This window comes from Cygnus atratus, chromosome 18 (genome assembly GCF_013377495.2).
Source record: "Cygnus atratus isolate AKBS03 ecotype Queensland, Australia chromosome 18, CAtr_DNAZoo_HiC_assembly, whole genome shotgun sequence".
NCBI lineage: Eukaryota > Metazoa > Chordata > Aves > Anseriformes > Anatidae > Cygnus > Cygnus atratus.
In genome coordinates this window covers 12,020,061-12,036,431 of record NC_066379.1, presented here as the reverse complement: position 1 = coordinate 12,036,431, position 16,371 = coordinate 12,020,061, and the positions used below count along the sequence as shown (strand labels likewise).

The following is a 16,371-nucleotide window of genomic DNA, read 5'->3' as shown; positions in this document are numbered from 1 at the left end:
TGCAAATCAACATGTTCTAACTGGCTGCAGCCATTAAGGCAAGCCTTTCTTTAGCTAAATAATTAAAAGTATACTTGCGAAACAAGATTGAAATCAGGGATGTAAATAAGACTGACTTGCACGGTTAAGTCGCAATTAAAACTTGAAAGTTTACCATTGCTTCGAGAAGTTCTGCGCGCCTGGCGTGGCAGTGTGCTGCGCACCCGTCCTGAGCTCCTTGCCTTCTTGATGGCTCATTTAGTGAATTAAACCGGCTCAGTTTAGGCTGGGGGTTTGCTCTCCAGGGAGGGTGCTGTGTGGGGGGGTGCTGGGGCTCTAGCTCTGCTGCAAACCCCCTTTGAAGTCCGGGACGTCACTTAATCTCACTGCTTTGTTGAGGTTTGTTCCATTTTGTGCCTGCTAATAAATACCGTAGCTTGCTAAAAATAACTGTTAAACATGAAGAAAGAAGAAAAGCTGCTTTGGGCCCTGAATTTCCAGTTTAATTCCCTTCCCGGGGAAGCTCAGGCTTCCTGCAGCAGGTTTAGCAGTGCCGGGGCTGCTTGGGGCTCTCCTGTGGTGCTGCCCTTACTGGGGGGAGGCGGTGGCAGCAGTGTGTCTCCGTGCTGTGGTGCTGCCCGCCCTGTGTAGGGCAGGACACAGCTCCTTGGTGAGCACGATGCCCCTCGGGGACGCTTGGTGGTTGCTTCTCCCGGGCCACTTCAAGGGCAGCAGCTCCTTGCTGAGAACAAACCAAGGGCAGGGAGTGGGGAGGAAGCGGCTGGTTGAGGGAGATGGGGACATCTCGTGTCCTCTGGTGTGCTGATGGATGTGGCCGTGGAGGGCACCGCGCTGCTCTGAAGCCCTCCCTTGTGCCATGCTTGCACTGCGTGGCTCTGCCCCACGTGCTGCTTTCCAGCTCCCTACAAAAAACCTACACAAACGTGCCCCGTTCCCGCTGGCACAGCCTGTGCGGGCGCAGCCGAGCTGGCAGAAGTCACGTAGGTAGGGCAGGAGCCGTGCCAGCAGAGGAGCCTCCTTCTGCCGCGTCTGCAGCATCTCAGCCTGCTGCTGGTGCGGGGCTCCGGTGTTGTCTGCGTGGCCCCTGGGGGTGGACCAGCATCGAGGAATGGTGCTCAGCAGGCAGGGAGTCCTGTGCTGGTCCCGTATGCTGGGGGTGATGCTGTGCGCTGGGCTGTGCCAGCCTGCAGCGCTGCCCTGGCTTCGCGTGCTTTGCTTGCACAGGCTGTCCCGGGGGGCTGTCCCGGGGGGTGCAGGGAGATGGGTGGGGGCTGTGGGAGCTTCTGCTAGCTTGGGATGGGGGGGGAGGCCTGGGGGCAGCCTCGCTGGCCCCCACTGGGGCTCAGGCGCCCGTTTGGTGAGAGGGCGGCTGCATGGGTACAGCTCGTCCTGCCTGCCCACGCGCTCCCGGCCCCCGTGCTGAGTCAGCGCCTCTGCGTGGGGGGCTCTGATGAGTAAGGGCGGGCTGGGGGGGACGTGCAGGCACACGTGTGTGTGTGTGTGTCCTGTGCTGGGGGCCTCCCATGGGCACCCCCCCGGGCTGGCCACACACACTGACCCCGTCCTCGGGATGCTGCAGGTCTCGTCCCCTGCTAACAGGGCTGTGGGCGCTCGCTGGGCGAACGGGAAACCGCAGCCCCCCTCTGTGCTTCTCTGCCCCCTCTAGTACATCGAAGCCATCAGCAACAAGCAAGGGGAGCTGGAAAACTACGTCTCGGATGGGTATAAGACGGCTCTGACGGAGGAGAGGAGACGGTTCTGCTTCCTGGTCGAGAAGCAGTGTGCGGTGGCGAAGAGCGCCATCACCTACCACGCCAAGGTGAGTCAGCAGGGCCCCCGCCACACTCCCTGTGTGCAGCCCCTGTCCATTAGAACAGGGGCAGGGCCATGCCCTGGGAGCCACGGGTGCAGCAGTGCCCTGGGGCTGGGGGAGCAGCGGGCCCGAGGGGGGGGGGGGACGCACGGGCAGTGCCCCCATCCCTCCTCACTTGCACGGAGCTGCCCTTGCTCTGATGGGTGCGTGTCTCCCATGGGCGCTGCTCTGTGTTTTGAGGCAGCTTCAGGCTGTGTGGGGTAGATGGGACCAGGGCTGGAGCCCAGCAGGGTGTCCTGCCACTCTCTGGCTTCTCCTGGGCAACACCAGCCATGGCCTGACTCCATCTGTGCGGGGAGATCACGCAGATTCAGCCCCCCACGCTCCCCCTCCTGTGCACCTTGTGCCCATCGAGCGCTCGGTCGCTGTGGCTTGAGGGCTTCACCCGGGTGGGGGCTCACCCAGTTGCTCGTGCATCAGCTCTGGGTTTGCAGAAGCAGACGAAATGCAAAGCAGTGGCGTTCCTGCTCTGAGTCAGAGCAGAGCCTGGGGCTGTGGGGCAGCGGGAGGGCTCCCTCCCACCCTCATCATCCCCTTGGCCATAGCGGAGGAGGGAACGGAGCCGAGAGCAGCAGCCCCAGCAGCCCGCCCGCATCCCCTGCACAGGGGCTGGGGCCCCATTCTCTGGGATGCAGCAGCACCGTGCTGGAGCTGAGCCCATACGAGGGCTGGGTGCGCGCGTGGCTCCCGGCAGCCTTGTGCTCCCCTCCTGCTCGCTCCCCGCTGCCGCCCCCCGGCACTCGCGGCACCCATCTGTCACCGCCGCGCCTGGCGCAGGGGAGCAATGGGAAGAGATGGGCTTAGTCAGCACCGTCCCCGGCTGCGGCAGGGGCTGAGTCAACCACCAGCGTATGCTAACTGCGGACGAGGTGCAGGAGAAAGAAATCCCCCCTGGGGCAGGTGGGGGCCAGCAGATGCGGTGGCACCGGCACCAGCAGCCCCGCTGTGGCCGCAGCGTGGCCAAGCCCAACGCTTGCTGCAGCAGGGCAGGGAGGGCGGCTGTGCAGGAGGGGCTGTGTGGGTGCAGCGTGGGCACCTGGCCCCACATGTAGGCTTTGTCAGCTGGAAACACCATGCTGCCGCCCTGCCTGGGTGCTGCCACCAGCAGCAGGCGACCGGGCAGCAAGGTCCCTGGTGGATGGCAGGGAAACCTTCTGGGGCTTCTGCACTGGCTTCAGGAGCCTGTTGGGATGCATCGGGATCGATCGTGTCTGTGAGAGCAGCCACAAAGCCATGTGGAGCTGTAACGTCCCCCCCTGCAGCTCAGCTCTGCTGCAGGTGTGCATGCGGTGTGTTGCGTGGGGGCTGTGCTGTGCATTTGGCTGGGGAGTGACCACAGCGTGGTTTCGGATGTCTGCTCCTGGGGAGTCGTGAGATGGGATGTGCTGTCCTGAGCCATGGTTGTGTTATCTGGGTAAGGACGAGGCCAGCGCTGCCTCTGCCTGGCTGGGAGCAGCGTGCTGGGTGGCCCCGGGTCCTGCAGCAGCACCAGAGGCTGTTGGGGCCGAGCAGCCCCGAGCACGAAGCTCATTTCTGGGGCCTGGGTAACAGCATGGGTGTGATCTCCCCATCTCCATGTGCAGGAAAGGTGTCACGGGCATCTGCTGCCTTGATGTGTCCCTGTGGTTTGTGACGTGAGTGTCCCTGGGCCTCCCGACCCGCAGCTTTATTAGATCAGGGTTTTACTGGTGGGGAACGGGGCCATGGGCACAGAGGCACTGTGCCGCAGAGCATCCCTGCAGCCTGGGTGAGCGACATGCCGGGAGCGGGGCTGGGCTGCGCCGCAGGGACAGAGCGATGGTCGTCACCGCGTGTGCTGCTCTCACTGCTCGTCCCAAGGCAGAGCCTTCGAGCAGCTTTTATTTCCTTGCATGGCCGCTGGCTTCTTGCACAGCCCCGCTCCCTGCAGCTCGTCTGTTCTCGAGCTGCTGCACACGGGGGATCTCAGTCAGCTGGGGACTGAGTTACCTTCCCCTTCCCTCTACGTTTTTTTGTGACCAGAGTGATTTTATATTTTTCGGAGCCTGAAAGCAGCAAATCCCTGTGTTTTACCTTGTTTGCGCCATGTGTGGAGGAGCACATCAGTCGTGCTGCCCAGACGTGGCCGTTCTCTCATCAGATCCTTCCCTACCAGGGCCGGGTGCTGCCGCGGGTCCCTGCACCCTCATGCCTCGCTCCTTGCACCCTCTCACCTCGCTCTCTCCCTCACAGGGGAAGGAGATGCTGACGCAGAAGCTCCCCCTGTGGCAGCAGTCGTGCTCCGATCCCAACAAGATCCCGGACCGCGCCATACAGCTGATGCAGCAGATGGCTGCCAGCAGCAATGGCACCATCATGCCCAGCCCTCTGTCTACATCCAAGTCCAACCTCATCATCTCTGACCCCATCCCCGGTGCCAAACCTCTCCCTGTCCCCCCGGAGCTGGCACCTTTTGTCGGAGTAAGTATCTGGGAGGTGGAGGTTGTCCTGCCCTTCCGAGCAAAGCCGGAGGGATGAGCCCAGGCCAGCAGCACCGTGGTCCTCAGCAAGTTGCCTTTGGATGGATGGGCGCAGGCGGGCGCATGGGCTTGGGCAGCCCGGGGTGCGCTGCCCGGGACACAGGCAGGCTGGGGTTGGATCTGGAGCAGCATCCCTCCTCCGTCCTGCCCGGGGGTGTCGGGGGGCTGCGGGGGGCCCACGGGCTGGGACCGGAGCTGTGGGGCCGTGCTGAGGCACCCTCGGGAGAAAGGTGCTTGGGGTGACCCTCGCGTGATGGAAACGCCCTTCGGAAGGGGGTCTCCTGCCCGATGTCGGGGTGCGAGCTGAGCAGTAGGGCTCGGGAGGGATTTATTGGGTGTGAGCGGTGAAATGCCGTAGAGGTGACCCTGCTCCTTTCCCCAGCAGTTTGTATCAGGTAGGAAGCTGAAGGCTGAACCCAGCGGGCCCGGGCTCTGGTCTGCCGTCAGCCGCGTTCCCTGGCACTGCGTCCCTGCCCGGGGAGCTGCTGGGGGTGCCCTGCTGATGAAGACATCTCCCGTCTTCCCCCCCCTCCTCTCCTTTCTCCCTAGCGCATGTCGGCACAGGAGGCCTTGCCGGTGGTGAACGGAGCCTCAGGCCCAGACAGTGACGATTACAACCACTGGGCTGAGGTGAAGCCAGCACAGCCCAAATCTTTATCTCCTCCCCAGCCTCAGAAGCAGCTGAGCGACTCTTACTCGAACACGCTTCCAGTTCGCAAAAACGTGCCGCCGAAAAACAGCTACGCCTCAGGTGAGGCTCCCCCAACCCCAGGGGGGCTGCGGGTCACCCTGATGGGTGGTGGGGTCCCTTCGTTAGCGGTGGGGTGGTGATGAGCAGCGTGCCACTGCTGTGGTGCTCTGCGCCTCTGGACATGGTGCTGGGAGCCAAGCAGAGCCAGGCTCTGGCACAGCTTGCTGGAGAGCAGTGTCTTGGCCCCCGGGTGGGATTTCCAGGAGGAAAACATTGAGGAATGGGGAGGAGGGCAGGCAGGGAAGGCTCCTACAGGGAGGCTGCTCCTTTATGGAGCTGTTGGATGATGCCGAGAACAGCGGCTGGATCCTGAGATGGATCAGAGAGGTGTCAGGGGTGCAAATCAACCACCAAAAGTGTTGTTGGTACTGGGGGCAGGGTAAGGGAGCCAGAGACCCGGCCATGCGGGGCTGTGCCCGGGCACGGTGACGGGTGAAGGACTCGGCGCTTGTTGGTCCTTGTCTCCTGCCAGCCGAAAACAAGACGCTGCCGCGCTCCAGCTCCATGGCCGCAGGGCTCGAGAGGAACGGCAGGACGAGGGTGCAGGCCATTTTCTCTCACGCTGCTGGAGATAACAGCACCCTCCTGAGCTTCAAGGAGGGCGACCTCATCACGCTGCTGGTGCCGGAGGCCAGGGATGGGTGGCACTACGGGGAGAGCGAGAAAACCAAACTGTGAGTACCGCGGCCGCCCCGAACCCCACTGCCCCCGGGGCTGGCTCCAGGAGGGCTCAGCCTTCTCTGACACCTCCGTCGATAAGCACCAGGTTGGCTTCATCCCCTGCCTTTGCCTTTCAGGAGGGGCTGGTTTCCTTTCTCCTACACGCGTGTCCTCGACAACGATGGCAGCGAGCGGGTGCACACGAGGTAGGAGCACCGCGTGCCAGCACCGGGCAGGGCTGCGGGGGCTTTGCGGGACGGGGACCCTCTGCTTCTCCCAGCCCTCTCCAGAGCAGGGTGCTGCCTCAGAACAGGGATATTCTGCTTTGCCCCGCACAGGAGGCATGGGGGAGCAAAGGGGAGCAGGGAGGAAAGGGGTCCCCCACGAAGGGCTCTGTGCATCTCGCCCTCATCCGCGGTGCTGCTCAGTGCCACCGGCGGCTTGCTGCCCGAGGTGACTCGGTGGCACGTCTGCCACCGAGTCTGGGCTGCTGCTGATGGCCCCGCTCTGCCCCCCCCTTCAGCCTGCAGCAAGGGAAGAGCAGCAGCACGGGCAACCTGCTCGACAAAGACGACATCGCCATCCCGCCGCCCGACTACGGCATGTCCTCGCAAGCCTTCCCGTCGCAGAACGTCAACACCTTCAAGCAGAGGCCGTACAGCGTGGCCGTGCCTGCCTTCTCCCAGGTGAGCCCTGACTGCCTGCAGGGCTTTGCCGGTGCTGGGGGGGATTTTTTAAAAATGGGAGGTGCTTGAGCGAGCCCCAGAGCCTTGATCTCTGCTGGAGCGTGCAGCTTCTCGGTCCTACCCATGTTTTTAAAGCAAAAGGAAACATGTTAAAGTGTGTGCTTGGTGTTAGCGTGGTGTAGAGCGTGTGCCGGTGAATGGGGGGGCTCCTCTCCAACAGGCCTGTGTTCGTTGTTTGTAGGACTACCTTATGCCCTATGGTTGTGCAATTAAAGACTATTCCAGTGGCCTCTGCCAACCACCCTCTGCCCACTACAAGCCTTACACTAGGTCGACAGCTGTAAGTCCGCACGTGCGCAAGGTTGCCATTGGGGCTTGCAGGCAGCTTGTGCCTGGCCCCCTCGTGCCTGGCCCGACCCCATCCCCTTCTGAGTCTCTTCTCTGGAGGAGAACAGGATGAGGAAGTGGCAGGAGAGAAGGTGGGGACAGGGAGGATGGGCCATTTTGGCTCGCACGTGCAGAACAGGCAGGACACGAGGGGTGATGGCACAAAACGGCACCGCGAGCCCCTAATGGCCAACACTTGCCAACTCCGTGGGAGCCTTCCACCAGAAACGAGCTGCTCACAGGGAGCTGGAAGCGTTTTCTCCTGGCCATGCTGGCTCAGTTGGTGGCTCCAGGGACACAAGTGCCACTGGCCACAGGTGACAGTCCCGTGGGGACCTGGGGCTCAGGGTTGGGGCAGACCTCGCCAGGGTTTCCCCCGCCAGCAGTGTCCAAACCCAGCGCAGGGCTTCTTGGATAAGGAGTTAGGGACGGTGCGCGTGGTGATGAGGGCAGCATAGTCTGGCCGTCTCTGCAGGGGATGGGACAGAAACACAGCCCCAGTCCATGCCAGTGGAGCCAGGGGAAGCCAGGCCAGGGCAGGGTTTACCAATGGATTTGGGGTTTTGTGTTCAGGATCATTCCCGGGGCAGTGGGAACATGGGCAGCAGAGAGCAGCAGCTCGGGTCCTTCCTGGAAGGCTCCCGTTTGCCACAGGGAGTGGAGCTGCTCGTGGCCAGACCCCCGGGGCATGTCCTCACCTGGAGCGCAGCATCCTCATGGGATTGCCTCCTAGCCCTGTTCCCACATGTCCCGGGGACCACTGCTGCCCTCCGCCCCCCCAGACCGCCACTGAGCACCAGCTGAAGGGAAAACGGTCCAAAACCCTGTGCGATTTCTGGTGGGAGTTAATACAGCACAAACACCTTCTTCCACAGAGCATTTCACTGATGTTCCTCAGAGTTTTGCTCCCTTTTCAAGTGTCTCGCATCTCGAAAGTCGCTGGAGCTTTGAGCCAAGGTGGGGCAGGGCAGAGCGAGCTGGGATGCTCGGCTGCTGCTTTCCCTTGTCTCGCTCCAAAGAGCGGTGAGACTTCACCCCTGCTGTCTAAATCCCACTTAAGCCATCTCCATCCTCTCCCTTTCATCTCGAAATGCATTGGTCTTGGCCCAAGCATCCCCAGACGCCGATGCACTTTGGGCTGTTCCCGTGACCCTCCGGCGGCAGCTGAAGGGGCACAGCCCAGCTCTCACCACGCTTCCTCTCCTCCCCGCAGGGTCTCGATGACTACGGGACGAGGTCGGTTAGCAGGTAAGATTCCACCTTCCTGCGGCGTTACCCGAAAATGAGTTGTTGGTGTTGGCTCTGGGCGAAGCTGTGTCCCTGGGGGGAGTCTGCGCCCTGCTGCCCGCCAGCCCTGGGGACAGGCGGTGGCGAGGAGGAGGCTGTGCAAGGATGCAGTGCACATCCTGCTGGGGCACAGCATGACCCAGGGCAGGTCCTGGGGCCAGCCCCAGCCATCCCTGACCTCGGCACCCCATGGGGCTGGTGCTTCTCTGGAGAGCATCACATCTCCGCAGCTGCCTCTCGGGTTTGAACCTGGGAAGCGAGGCCGCAGCCAGCAGTGCTCTCGGGGTTCCCCCGCTCCCTCCTCGGTGCTGGCAGCCCCACGCCATGGGGCCACCTGTCCCTGGCCCGGAGCCATTTGTGGGTAGGGCAGGACGCGCTGTCTTTGGGATAGAAGTGGAAACTTTGGGTGGCAAGCGGAGCGGCACCGGCTGGGCTCGGCTGTCGCCTGCGGGGCAGCGTCCCGAGCACTCGGGCAGCCTCCTCTGCTTTGTTCCGCAGCGGCAGCAGCAGTCTGGTATCAACGGTGTGAGGACACCGGGCTTGCAGCGGCACCGTGCTGCTCGGAAGAGCTTTCTGCTTCTTTCTCCCCCTTTTTTCCCCCCCCCGTTTCTCTTTCTCTACTTTCGGATTTTAAACTCTCGCGATCTTCAAGGAAACCATGGTGCTTCTCCACCCCTCCCTGGTGTTCACAGTGCCCTTGTTTCTGAAGCCTTTTCAGAGCAGAAACTGCCGATCGGTCTGTGCTCGCTTTGAAGCAGCCTGGATGCAGTTTACACTTTTAGTGGGACCCAGTTTTTGTACTACTTTGTGAATGTTAGAGATGCACTACCCCTCCTCTGGGGCTTTTCGCACGCCACGGTGCGCGGGCAGAGCTCCCCGGAACGGAGCCCACATGCATGGCCTCTGGTGTACATACTGTTACGGGGCAGCCCCGGGGCTGGCCACGAGGTGGGCACGGGTCCCCTTGGCCCCTCAGATCCGCTTCCCCCCAGCCGAGCCGCAAAGGCTGCGTTAGGAGAAGTGGATGGCGCCGAGCCCCCGGCCGCGGGGAACGGCTGGTTCTCCGCTGGGGCGGCCGGCAGCCCCCCGAGGGGTTCCTCCTTGTTGTTTTATAAATATCTATATTTTTTTGTAGCAAGGTATTGTTACCTCACCTTAGTGCGGGGGGCCGGGCAGAGCAGTCCCGGGATGTGCTCGCAGCCCCGCGTGGCTCGGCCGTGTCTGTGTGTCCGTCCCAGGCAGGGCTGGGGCTGCCAGCACCGCCAGCGCCCGTCTGCGCTGCAAAGCTCTACACGCTTTCCTTTTTTCTGATGTGATTTTTAAAACCTCTGACATGCCTGTTTACTAGGACATTGCTGGCAATACACACGGACAAGTTTTTGTTTTATATACCAGACTATGGGCATACCGTACCGAGACCCTCCTGCAGCGATGTCACAATTTTGCTAAAGATTTTTAACCCAGGATATTTCATGCTGAGTGACTGAATGTAGAGGGGGGGAAAAAACCACCCTAGTAAAACTTGTATGGAGACTGTAAAGTGCTGAAACCTTTTTTAAAAGCCAGAGAGAAATGTGCCCTGTACTGAGTTATTGTTTGAATAAAAGTTTTATTTATTGCATTGAGCTGGGCCTCGGTGTCTTTTTCGGCTGCCGTGCCTGTGCGCTGCCCATCACAGCCTGCATTGCCATGCCATTTTTTTTTTCCTTCTCCATCCCTTCATGACAAGGGCCCAAACCAGCCCCTCCATGCCACATGCCTGTGCTCAGTTTGCAAGTCTGCCCGGTTTCTGTTTAAACAGCTTTCCTGAATTAAGTCGTTAAAGCTGTTTAACCGCTTGCTCTCTGCTCTCTCTCCTCTGTGCTGCGTCTTGGCTGTCCCCTGAGAGACTCGCTGCGAGCACTGCGCTGCATGCGAGCGGGGCTGCCCCCCGCCTGCTTCCTGCTCCCAGGGGTGCTCCTGGTGGGGCTGCGGGAAGGAAGCAGCCCCCTCCCTTCCTCCCTTCCTCCTGCCGCTGTGCAGCCCGCTCCTCTCCGCAGGTTGGCTCCGGCTGTGGCCATGCGTTTCCTTCCCGTCCTCGCAGGGCGCATGGGGCCGAGGGGCCATGCCCGATGCGCTGCCGGACTTGCAGCTCTCAATAAATCCCACTTTTCCTCCCACTTTTAAATCCCACTTTTCCTCCTTTTTTTTTTTTTCCTCCTTTCTCTGCCCGGAGATGCGTGCGGCGCAGCCGGTGTCCGCCCGGTTCTTCTCATTAACCACCACAGTTTGTTCCCATCAAGGCGGCGGAGCGTGCCGGTGTCCTACAACCTGCCTTCTCTTTCCCTTGCAGCCCCGATGTTGAAGTGGCCAGGTTTTGAGATGCCCCTGCCTGTAGTTAGTAAGTTGATGGTCTCCGTGTGCCCCTCGCTGTGCTGGGCGCTGGGCACCTGGTGCCACCGCGGGGCTGTGCGTGGGGACGCTGCCACCGCTCGGCTTCCTGCGCCCACCCTGCACGCCTACGGTGCCGCTTGTCCCTGTGTCCCTGTCCCGGTGGCGGGAGCCCCCCATCCAACCCCGCTGCCCCTGCACGGCTCCTCGCATCACCGGGCACTGCTGGTGTCACACTGCCTCTGCGGGGGCCCCCAGCTTCTCGCCCCGCTCCTGCTGCTGCCCGTCCTGCTCCCGACCCTGTAATGAATCCCTTTGGTTGTAGGTCGTCGGTGTTTGCTGCCCCAGCGGCACCGTGTCGCCGCATCACCCCTGGATGCTGCTGCGCCGTCCCCGGGGCAGGGCAGGACCACACGTTGTCACTAATTTGAAGTTTTTTAAGCAGCTTCTTTTTGCTTGTAGATGTTGTTGCCATCCCCAGGCCGGCTCTGGGGACGCAGCTCGGAGCTGCCTTGTTCCAACCCCCCTGGGGTCTGCTTGCGCAGTGCCTGGTCCCTGTGGAGCACAGGGGAGCCAGGCGGCAGCCCCTCGCTGCCCCCTGCGAGCCACGCAATGATTTCCCTGTGGTTCTGAGCCGTGGGCTCCTGGCCAAAGTGCTCTTCTACGCCAGAACAAAACCGGTTAAATAATAACCCCTGGTGACTCATCAAAGCAACCTTTTCTATCCTTTCTGTCTCGAGAATCTATTTTGGCATCCTAGGGGGAAAAGTGATCTAAGAATCTGCATTAATTAGGTGGGGAAATTAATTACCCTGTTTTTAAGCAAAAGCCATTTATCTTTTGAGGAAAGCAAAAGCATGCTTCAAAAGGTGAGGCATGGCGAGGGGTGTGGGGGCAGTGCCGGGGGTGCACCAGGCCCCTCCTGCTCCTTCTGCCGATGCCGGAGACATTTCCCAAGCTGTGGGCTCTGCTTCAGGAGGAGGCAGCTGATAACCACGGCTGCTCCTAGCATCACCTACCCTATGTTCACGCCTGTCCTGCTAACAGGGTGCCTGCGGCACCAGCTCAGGCATGGAAGGGCTGGGGGAGTGGGTGTGCAGGGCCCCAGGCGGCTGACAGCTCCCTGCTGCAGGCGTGTGCAGGTTTTGCTGTAGCTGATGCGGCTCCTGGAGAGGGGTGGGGGCAGAGGCTGGGGGCTGGCCAACAACGAGGGGCTGCTTGTGCGCAGGAGGGGATGCAGGGGGCCGTGCTGGGCGTGCAGGATGCGTGCTGGGGCCGTGCGCTGTTGCAGATGCTGCGTGTGGCAATCTGCCTGCCAGAGACTCTGCCTCCATAGCCGGTGAGCGTGGGAGGCTGTGGGATGGCACTGGGACAGCCGGGGTGGAACCGGCTCAGGAGCCTCCCCTCTTCCTGCTCTCTGCCCCTTGGAGGTTTTGTTGCTTCTGAGGTTTCCCAGCCAGCTTGGCACGGAACTGCAAGCTCTGCTCTTGCCCGCGGGTCCCAGCACACCTTAGAGCAGACAGGGTGCAGTGAGCCCTACCCCGTGCATGTTGCAGCTGCCTCGGGGCTCCCCTGTACAGGAGGTGCCCGGGGGCTGCAGCAGCTTCTCCTGCTTCTGTGCACCCTGGGCTGAGCACCCCCAGCTCCCTGCCCGCGTCCCTGGTTTTTCCCTTTGGAAGAGCCCGGCTTTGTTACTGCTGAAAAGCAAGGTAGGAGAAAATCACGCGTTGACCAACCTCGCCGGCTCGTCACTTACGTCCACCATGTCTTTAACCGTAAGAGGCATGGAAGAGTGCGGGGACATCTCGGCGAGGGGCTGGGCAGGGCAGAGCAGTTCCAGCCTCACCGCTTCAGAAATGCTGCCCGAGGCCGGGCTGGTGGAGGGGAGCGGGGCTGCAGGTGCCCACGGCCGCAGGGGGTGCGCTGGGCTCCGGCTGCAGCCGTCGGGGCCCGCGGCAGCCTCGCCTCCTCAGCCAGAGCTTTTGGGGTCTCGCCAAGGTCATCGCTCGCTGTCCCATCCTCGCAGGCCCCGTTACGTGCACGGTGAGAGCCTCTGCTAAACTCTGCCCTCCTCTCTCCCTGCAGAAACCCCTTTGCCAACGTCCAGCTGAAGCCGACCGTGACGAACGACCGCTCGGCTCCGCTCATCAGCTGAGGCCGGGAGCGCTGCCGCCGTGCCGGGTGGCACACGCCGCCTCCTCATCGCCCGGTGCATGTCTGCCTCCCCAGAACTTCATTTTTAGGCAGAGTTTATTTAATCCTGCTGCTTTGAAAGCCAAAGGCTAAAGCTAGTGCCCTAATTCTCGCCCTTCTCTAGGTCCTTACTCCTCTCGGAGGCAGAGGGTTAAACCGCTGCCCCTGGCCTGACCCCTGCTTGTGCAGAAGGGAGCGCGGCGCTCTCGGCACCTCTCCTGTAGCCAGGTTTGCTTCTAGGATTAGCAGCAGATCGCAGGGATGGGGAGAACGGCCTCAGCTGGCAGCTCCCCGAGGGCTCCCTGCTCTCCGGGGTGCAGCAGCAATGGCAGAAGGGAGATGGGCCCCCCCCAGCTGGGCGGGAGCCCTCAGGCAGGCAGGAGAGCCCCGGTTCCCCACAAGCCAAGGGGGGGGCCGAGCCCCACAGCCAGTGCCCGGCCTCCTGCGGGACCTCGGCCGCTGGTGCCAGCGCTGCAGCCTGGGGACGGGGCCGGCCTCTGCTCCTGGAGCTGCTGCAGCGCCACGGCAGTGTGCACCGCGGGGTGTCACGGTACTGCTGAAAGATATAAGCTAGGGAAATACTTGAGGAGGGGCGGGCTCCGTGGATGTGTGCCGTGGGGTGCCTGGGGTGGACGCGGTGCCCAGGCCACGGGGCACCTGGTGTTTGAAGGAGCGCTCCCCTACAGGCTTGCCCCTTGAGCCCTCTTGCTTCGCTGGTTTCCCTTCCTCTATTCCAAGGTTGCATGAGACCGATATATACACACATATACTCGCTGAGCTTACTGCTAGGGTGCGCGCCCACGAGCGAGCGCACTGCACGGCGTTGGCTGCACAGAGCTACCGGCAGGATGGCGCATGCTGCCCCGAGCCACCCCCCCGCCCCGGCCCCCACCCTCCTCGCTGGAGGAGCAGGAGCCGCTGTGGGACCGGGGTGTGCTGCCCAAATGGGAATGGGTTTTCTGAGCAGGATCTGCATCTTCGCTGCGCCAGCAGCCGGGTGCCTGCGGCTGGCACCAGCGGGGCACACGGGGCGGTGCCCTGCGGTCCTGCCTCCCGCTCTATTTGCCTTTTTGCACTTTTTAATTGCTAGATCTCAGAGGACCCCTCGGTGGTTGCTTTGACAGTAGGTTTAGCCCAGGTAGCAAAGAGACCCGAATGCCTCGGCCGCTGTCTGTGGGGGTTCCACATTAGGGCTGCTTCCCAGTTAGGCTCGATGGCTGATTGCTGCTGTGCCCCTCCCATGGTTTGCGGGAGTTCCGTGGTGCAGAGCATCTTCTCCTGGGACCAGCAGGCCCCTGTCTGCTCCCAAGGGCACGGTTCTCTCCTGGCCATGGCGTGGTGTCCCCAGCCCCCCGCTCACCAGAGCTCACCTCCTGCTTCCTCTGCTGCGCATCCCTGGGGTGGTCACCTCCAGCTCCACGGCTGCCACATCGTGCATGGGAAGCTGCCACCGCCTTGGCCCGAAGTGTGTCCAAACCAATAACACCCCGAAATGCAGTGCCGGGGGCTGTGCAGCGCCTGCTGTCCATGCCCATGCCGCAGGCGGGGGGAGATCAGCCGGGGGCTGGGGGCAGCCGTGCGGTGCCAGCCATCGCCGTGCCTGCTTGGGGGGGGGTCCCACCAGGAGCTAGGGGGGCACCAGCCAGTGTGAGGGCCACAGGCAGACGGGGGCAAGGGGAAGGGGCTCCACTGGGGCACGGGGCCACAGGACAGGGCTGTGGGCTTGTGGCCAGGCAGGGGTCAGGCCCAGGGTCCACCTCGCCGCTGGCCCCGCGTCGTCCTCTTCCAGCCCCACACCAGGGGCTGCCGCCCCCGGGGCTTCACTGCACCTCTTGGCTTGGTGGCACCTGCAAGATGTAACCTGAAAGAATTTTTTTATAGAAAAAGTAATTTATGAGCAATAAAATTTATCCCCCCCACACACACACCACCGGGTACCCCGTGTTTTCCTTAGCCAGGAGGGCCATCTGTGGTGATGGAGCCCTCCAGTGCCGCGGCTCAGAGCTCTCCCACGCCTCATCGTCCAAATCCAGAGCAGCCCCCGGCCCCACTGCCACCAGCGTGGCCCCTTCCTGCTTGCCAGGGAATGATGCGGGCAGGAAACGGCTTACGATATTTTAAAAACTTTATTATTGGCCCGATGATGTTTGACACACATGCTGGGAGCTGTATGGAAATCAGCACTGATAAAAAATACAGCAGTTATGACCCGTATTGGTAAAATATACAATGTAATAATAGCCTTTCTATTAAAAAAAATATCCTGCACACAGCTCTGTTCTCATGCTGCCCTCCAGAGGCAGCTGCCTTGCATGCCATAGACCAAACCCTGGGCTGGGGGGGACACGGGAGGGCTGGGGCGGGGGGGAACAGGGGCCCGAGCACCCCCGGCCACAAAGCAGAGAGCCCAGCGGAGCCACACTGGGGCATGACCGGGGGCAGGGGGTTAGGGCCGGGTTAGAGCTTAAATAAAGCACTTAAATAAAGCACTAATTGAGCTCAGTAAATTAGAAAGGCTGCGGGAGGTGCAGCAGGGAGGGCACGGGGCAGGCGCAGCCTCCCCGGCCTTCAGGGCTGGGGTTGGGGACCCCGCCCATCCCTTGGGGGACAAAGACGTGGCACCGGCAGCAGGCACGAGATCGGGGTGGGCTGGCGAAGGTGCGAGGGTGGGAAGGGACGTGGTGCCCGGCGAGGCTGCGCCTCACCCCGTGGCATTTGCCCCCACGCCGTGCTGGGGAATGGGCTTGTGCTGCAGCACCGAGCCGCCCCCACCCCCCCCCCACCCTCCCCGGGGCCAAAAGCAGCCCCAGCACCAGCCCCATCCCATCCATGGCACCAGCCCCATCCCATGGCACATAGCCGCACGTGTATGTGTTTGTGTGTGTACACGCGTGTGTCCGTGCACGAGTGCACTCACCCCATGCACCCACGGGAGCCAGCCCGGGCTGCAGGACACGGGGGGGGGGGGGTGGGGGGGGGGGTGTGTGTGTGGGGGGGTGCCTGGCAGGGGCATTTCTCACCTCAGGGTTTGGTCTATTGGCCCCAAAGGAAACAGCCCTGATTTCAAGGTTTCGCTCAGCTCCGCTTAGTCCCATTTCCTTCTGGAAGCTGGAATTGCACAATTATCCTAAGCCTTAAATGAATTTAAAAAAAAAAAAAAAAAACAACAAAAAAACAAAAAACCCTGAACATACAAACCACAAGACCCCCCTCACCCCCCCCCCCCCACCCCCCCATCCCTCAATGCCTCCACAAACTCTTTACATCTCTTTGGCAACAATAACTTAAATCCGCGTCAATGTGAGTTCTGTCAACAGCAAGTTTTGTTCGTTTGTTTTTAGTATTTTTTTTTTCCTTTTCTTTAAATACAAAAATAGTCGGGTTGGCGCTCCCCCTCCCCAGCTTCTCAGCCCCCTGGGGGGGGGGGGGGTCCCTCCCTGGGCCGGGGAGCCCCCAGCTCCCGGCTGCTCCCCAGAAGGGCCAGGCAAAACACGAGGGCTGGGAGCTCCCCGGCCCCCTCGAGCTGTGCTGCAGGCCCTGTAAACCCCCCCCCCAGCCACCAAGAGCCAGCGCCAGCCCGGGCAGGGAGGGACGGGGGTTGAGGAGGGGGTGGGGGGCATCGAGGTGCACGGCACAGGGGGACGTGGGGGACAAACACTGCCTCGG

At 61.9% G+C, this 16,371-nt stretch overlaps 1 protein-coding gene across 4 annotated transcripts in view; it reads left to right on the top strand.

Annotated features, from left to right (window-relative positions):
- Positions 1 to 13,385, top strand: part of BAIAP2 (BAR/IMD domain containing adaptor protein 2) — a 42,323-nt gene extending 28,938 nt beyond the window's left edge. The window contains exons 7-15 of one of the 4 annotated variants that reach the window (XM_035568663.2): positions 1,667 to 1,819; positions 4,085 to 4,312; positions 4,921 to 5,122; positions 5,595 to 5,796; positions 5,920 to 5,988; positions 6,306 to 6,468; positions 8,069 to 8,103; positions 10,475 to 10,522; positions 12,598 to 12,698. In XM_035568663.2, the coding sequence (XP_035424556.1) occupies positions 1,667 to 1,819; positions 4,085 to 4,312; positions 4,921 to 5,122; positions 5,595 to 5,796; positions 5,920 to 5,988; positions 6,306 to 6,468; positions 8,069 to 8,103; positions 10,475 to 10,502 (1,080 nt within the window). In that variant the 3' untranslated portion in view covers positions 10,503 to 10,522; positions 12,598 to 12,698. Of the gene's footprint in view, positions 1 to 1,666; positions 1,820 to 4,084; positions 4,313 to 4,920; positions 5,123 to 5,594; positions 5,797 to 5,919; positions 5,989 to 6,305; positions 6,473 to 8,068; positions 8,104 to 8,640; positions 9,763 to 10,474; positions 10,523 to 12,597 lie in introns of those variants that run through there. The other 3 variants (XM_050714326.1, XM_035568662.1, XM_035568665.1) reach the window with 3 other exon arrangements.
- The last annotated feature ends 2,986 nt before the right edge of the window (positions 13,386 to 16,371 follow it).